This window comes from Microtus ochrogaster, chromosome 15 (assembly GCF_000317375.1).
Source record: "Microtus ochrogaster isolate Prairie Vole_2 chromosome 15, MicOch1.0, whole genome shotgun sequence".
Taxonomy (NCBI): Eukaryota; Metazoa; Chordata; class Mammalia; order Rodentia; family Cricetidae; genus Microtus; species Microtus ochrogaster.
In genome coordinates, this window is record NC_022017.1 from 28,427,080 (window position 1) to 28,431,820 (window position 4,741).

At 51.3% G+C, this 4,741-nt stretch overlaps 1 protein-coding gene across 1 annotated transcript in view; it reads left to right on the forward strand.

The window, feature by feature from the left end:
• LOC101985992 (cytochrome P450 2D27-like) overlaps positions 1 to 4,025 on the forward strand; it is a 4,879-nt gene extending 854 nt beyond the window's left edge. Inside the window, 9 exon segments of the mRNA XM_026782414.1 lie at positions 84 to 127; positions 863 to 1,034; positions 1,300 to 1,452; positions 1,532 to 1,692; positions 2,328 to 2,504; positions 2,681 to 2,822; positions 2,964 to 3,208; positions 3,605 to 3,746; positions 3,847 to 4,025. Coding sequence (XP_026638215.1) covers positions 84 to 127; positions 863 to 1,034; positions 1,300 to 1,452; positions 1,532 to 1,692; positions 2,328 to 2,504; positions 2,681 to 2,822; positions 2,964 to 3,208; positions 3,605 to 3,746; positions 3,847 to 4,025 — 1,415 coding nt within the window.
• The last annotated feature ends 716 nt before the right edge of the window (positions 4,026 to 4,741 follow it).

Genomic DNA, 4,741 nt, shown 5'->3' on the forward strand with positions numbered 1-4,741 from the left:
GTCTGTGCTACTGGAGTTCTATTTAGGAAGTGGTCCTGTGTGCCACTGTGTTCAAGTGTACTTTGCACTTTCTCTTCTATGAGGTTCAGTGCGGCCATATGAGAACATGCCATACAGTGTGTACAAGGTGAGAGATGGCAGTGGAGGGCAGTAGAGGTCAAGGTGCCCCCAGCAGTACGTGGTGGTGCTGATGCCACAGGATAGACAGAAAGATGGCCACCAAGAGGAAGAAGGCTTAGTGGTTGCCTTGTGGCCCCTGTTCCATGTCTTAGGTCTCTGTGGACTTTCTAAGAGCAGAAGCTCAGTATGGAAAAGGCCATTGAGACAGGCAGGGAGAGTGGTTGGACAGGACAGAAGTCAGGGATACCACAGGTCCCTTGTGATCCCATCAGTGGCTGAGGTCTTAGGGACAGAGGGGAGGATCAGGATTCATGGTAACGTGTCAGTCAGGACGGGCTTCGTCTGCTATAATCTCTTGCTGCTGTGTGGTCTCAGGCCTTGCTCAGGAACCTTAATTTCCTCTTGTATGGATAGGTATGAAGATGGCAAGGCCATTGCTCTGGCAATGTCACCACTAAATGACCATATCTACTATGAGACCTATCTGGGTTTAGAAGACTGGCTACACCAGTCACAAGAAGTTAATTTTCAGGCTAGAGATATAGGTCAGTGATAGAGCATTTGCCCAGCATAGGAATTGGCCAATGTTCAATAATGAATGCCATAAAAAGAAACTCAAGTTCATGTGTGTGAAATTCATGTTCATGTCTGCATGTACACACTCATACAGACATGTGATAAGCTTGGATCTTCCACTATGCTGGGATATCCATTTTCTAAGCATTCTGTCCCTCTACTTCAGCTTCGTCAACGCTATGGTGACGTGTTCAGCCTGCAGATGGCCTGGAAGCCCGTGGTCGTGATCAATGGACTGAAGGCGGTGCGGGAAGTGCTGGTGACCTGCGGAGAGGACACTGCTGACCGCCCTCCAATGCCCATCTATGATCACATGGGCTATGGGACCAAAGCAAAAGGCAAAGAGCTATAGTGGGGACAGGGCAGAGAGAATAGGGCTTGAGGAGCAGTGACCAGAAGATGGACAGGGCCCAATGGGGGGGGGGTGTTCAGATAGTGGAAGGGAAATCACTGCATGGAGGGTGGAGCCTCCAAAGCTGCACATGCTGATTGTGATAGCAAAGTGCTGGGGCTCTGATCACTCAGACTGACCACAGGGAAAGGTTGGGAGCAGAGCAGACAGCACAGCCTCGTATCCTTGGTTACACACAGATGTCCCCACAGGTGTGGTGTTAGCTCCTTATGGGCCTGAATGGCGAGAACAGCGGCGATTCTCTGTGTCCACCATGCGAGACTTTGGCCAGGGCAAGAAATCCCTGGAGCAGTGGGTGACCGAGGAGGCTGGACACCTCTGTGACGCCTTCACCAAGGAGGCAGGTGGGTGACGGGTGAGATGTAGAGATGAGGGCAGGCACTTATGAATGACGTCATGACTTGTGTGCATCTCTGCTCCTAGGCCAAGCATTTAATCCCACCACCTTCCTGAACAAAGGTGTATGCAATGTGATTTCATCCCTCATTTATGCCCAGCGCTTCGAGTATGAAGACCCTTTCTTCAATGGGCTGCTCAAAACACTAGAGGAAAGTTTTGGAGAGGACACTAAATTCACTGCTGAGGTATGAGACTCAGGACGGTGTGCATGAAACCCTATGCTGTAAATCCTATCAGAATGAATATTCATTCAGGGTTGGTAGGGTGAGCTTGTTTTGTAATAGTTGAATGCAGGAGGACAGGCTTTGCTTGACCTTGGAAAACCTTAGATAACTGGGGGAGAGGAGCAAACCAAGATCACGCACTATAAGAGGGTGAGCTTCTGCCCCTGTTTAATGGAAACCACACAAGGCTTAGATTTGCAGGGTAGTCATTTTGTTCACCCTGGGCTATAAGACAGCCTGAAGGAAGAACCTGAGGAAACAGCAGGGGTAGGTGGGGACAAACATTTCCTGAGACATTTGTGGAAGAGGCTGAGGCCCGAGAGCACCTAGCAGAAATCCAGAGGCAGAGAGATAGAAAAGGGAGGTGATGGAGCTTACCCAGCAAACCTGGCGATCTGAACCGGAAGTCTGTGAACTCTATGGGAGATAGAGCTGACTCTGCATGTTGTTTTGGCCATGAAACAGGTACCATAGTATATGTGAGAGGTGACAGTATGCAGGGGCACACACACACACACACACACACACACACACACACTCACACACACACCTTAATTGGAATAAAAGCAACTAGACCTGCTCTCTTTCTTCCATAGCTGCTGAACGCAGTCCCGGTGCTTCTTTGCATCCCGGGACTGCCTGGCAAAGTCTTCACCAAGGTGAAAGAGTTCATGGACTCACTAGATAAGATGCTGATTGAACACAAGAAAACCTGGGACCCTGCCCAGCCACCCCGAGACCTGACAGATGCCTTCCTGGCTGAGATGGAGAAGGTGAGGATAGCAATAAAGATGCGGACAGGGCTGAAGTGTTCTGTGACTTGTGATGCCAGGCAAGTGGGGTTTCTATGTCATCCATGACCCCAACACCTGGGGTGCTTGAACACAATGGTGGATCATGTTGGGGTTTACTCCCTGTGTCCCTGAGCCTACCTTCTCTGTCTGCCCAGGCCAAGGGGAATCCTGAGAGCAGCTTCAACGATGGGAACCTGCGTGCAGTAGTAAGTGACCTGTTCACTGCAGGGATGGTGACAACCTCAACCACACTGTCCTGGGCCCTGCTGCTCATGATCCTACACCCGGATGTGCAGGGTGAGCCTGGCTGGGGCTGTGAGGGAGGGTGAGGGATAAAGATAGAAGTATTTGAGAAGCATCTGGGGTTCCACTATCACCTTGACCCAGACTCCCACAATTCTGATGGTAGTCTTAAGTCACCTACTCACCCAGTGGTAGAAGGTCAAATTAGAGCCACTAAGGGACTGCCTCACTGAGGGGAGGCTGTTTCTCCAGGCTGCATCCAACAGGAGATCGATGAAGTCATAGGGCAGGCGAGGCGTCCAGAGATGGCAGACCAGGGCCGCATGCCCTACACCAATGCTGTCATTCATGAGGTGCAGAGATTTGGTGACATCGCCCCAATGAATTTACCACATATGACATCCCATGACATTGAAGTACAGGGCTTCCTCATCCCCAAGGTAGGCATGGTCACTGTCATCCCAGGGTCACACTCGGCAAACAAAGGCTATAAACCAAGAACTGTACATCCTGGATTTGCAGATGTTGAAGGGAGCAGCCTGGGTGTGAGTACACTGCAGCCATTGCCCAGGATCCGTACGGAAGAGGATGGCTAGTGGAATAAGCCACAGGATGGCAGGGAGCACTGCACACAGGGGCAGCTTCTGATTTGGGTACTTAGGGTGGCTTTGTCATATGACCTTGTATGGTACCAGAAAATGATTCCAAGGGGATCTGAGGTTGAGGTGAATGAAGGAACTCTGTGTGTGCAGGAAGAGATTGTTCATGTGACCATGGTAACCAGGGTACTGGCAACCCCAACCCAGTCCATGTTCACACAATGTGCCTCCTGCCAGGGGACGACCCTCCTGACCAACCTGTCCTCAGTGCTGAAGGATGAGACTGTCTGGGAGAAGCCCCTCCGCTTCCATCCTGAGCACTTCCTGGATGCCCAGGGCCGCTTTGTGAAACATGAGGCCTTCATCCCATTCTCAGCAGGTCCTGTGGGATGCCTGTCCCCATGACTCTTCCCAGGGTTCCTTGGAGGGCAGAGCATCCATCAGGTCCTAGACTGACTGAGCCCTTTTCCCACCAATAGGCCGCCGAGCTTGCCTGGGGGAGCCCCTGGCCCGTATGGAGCTCTTCCTCTTCTTCACCTGCCTCCTGCAGCGCTTTAGCTTCTCGGTGCCCAATGGACAGCCCCGACCCAGTGACTATGGCATCTTCACATTGCCAGTTACCCCCACCCCCTACGAGCTCTGTGCAGTTGTATGCTAGCAAGGACAGCAGCTCCATCCTTCTCCCCAGACTGTGCTGATTGATGTCCAATAAACCTGGTCTGTGGCTGCTACTCAGATTCCTGGTCCAACCCCCATCCTTGTCTCTATTGTGTCCCAAGACAACAGGCTACAATCTTTCCTCTCCTCCTCAGACCTCTCCTATGAACAACTTTAATGTTGTAAGAAGAGTTTACTGAGCCAACAGCAATGGCACAGGCCTGCAGTATAGCACGAGGGAGGCTGAGGCAAGAAATTTGCAAGTTCAAGGCCAGCCTGGGCTATATGGCCTTACTACTCATTGAGATCCTTTCTCAAGCAAAGGAATTGGGTGGAGGAAATCAGGAGGCGATGCAGAGATGGGGGAGGGAATGGACGGAAGAATGAGAGGAGGAAGCATTGGCGAAAGAGAGGTCGTTGTGCTGGTGTCCAGTGATTGACCATAGATCACATGAAAATACCCATCGACGGCTGCTGGGTGGGTGACAAGCCATGGCAGAAGTCAGTACCCTGTGGCTCTTGTGAGGAAATGTGAATTGTTTGTGCTGGGAATCAGAACAATCCTTGCTTTGGTGACAGATGTTTGTAGATGTCCCCAAGATCCCTGAAGTGCCACAAATGGTTACGAGGTCTCTCACTGCTAGAGAAGCTGCTGTCCTCACAGCTCAGCTTGCTGCAGTGAAGGGATGCAGGAGGACATCTGCTGTAGGAAAGGTG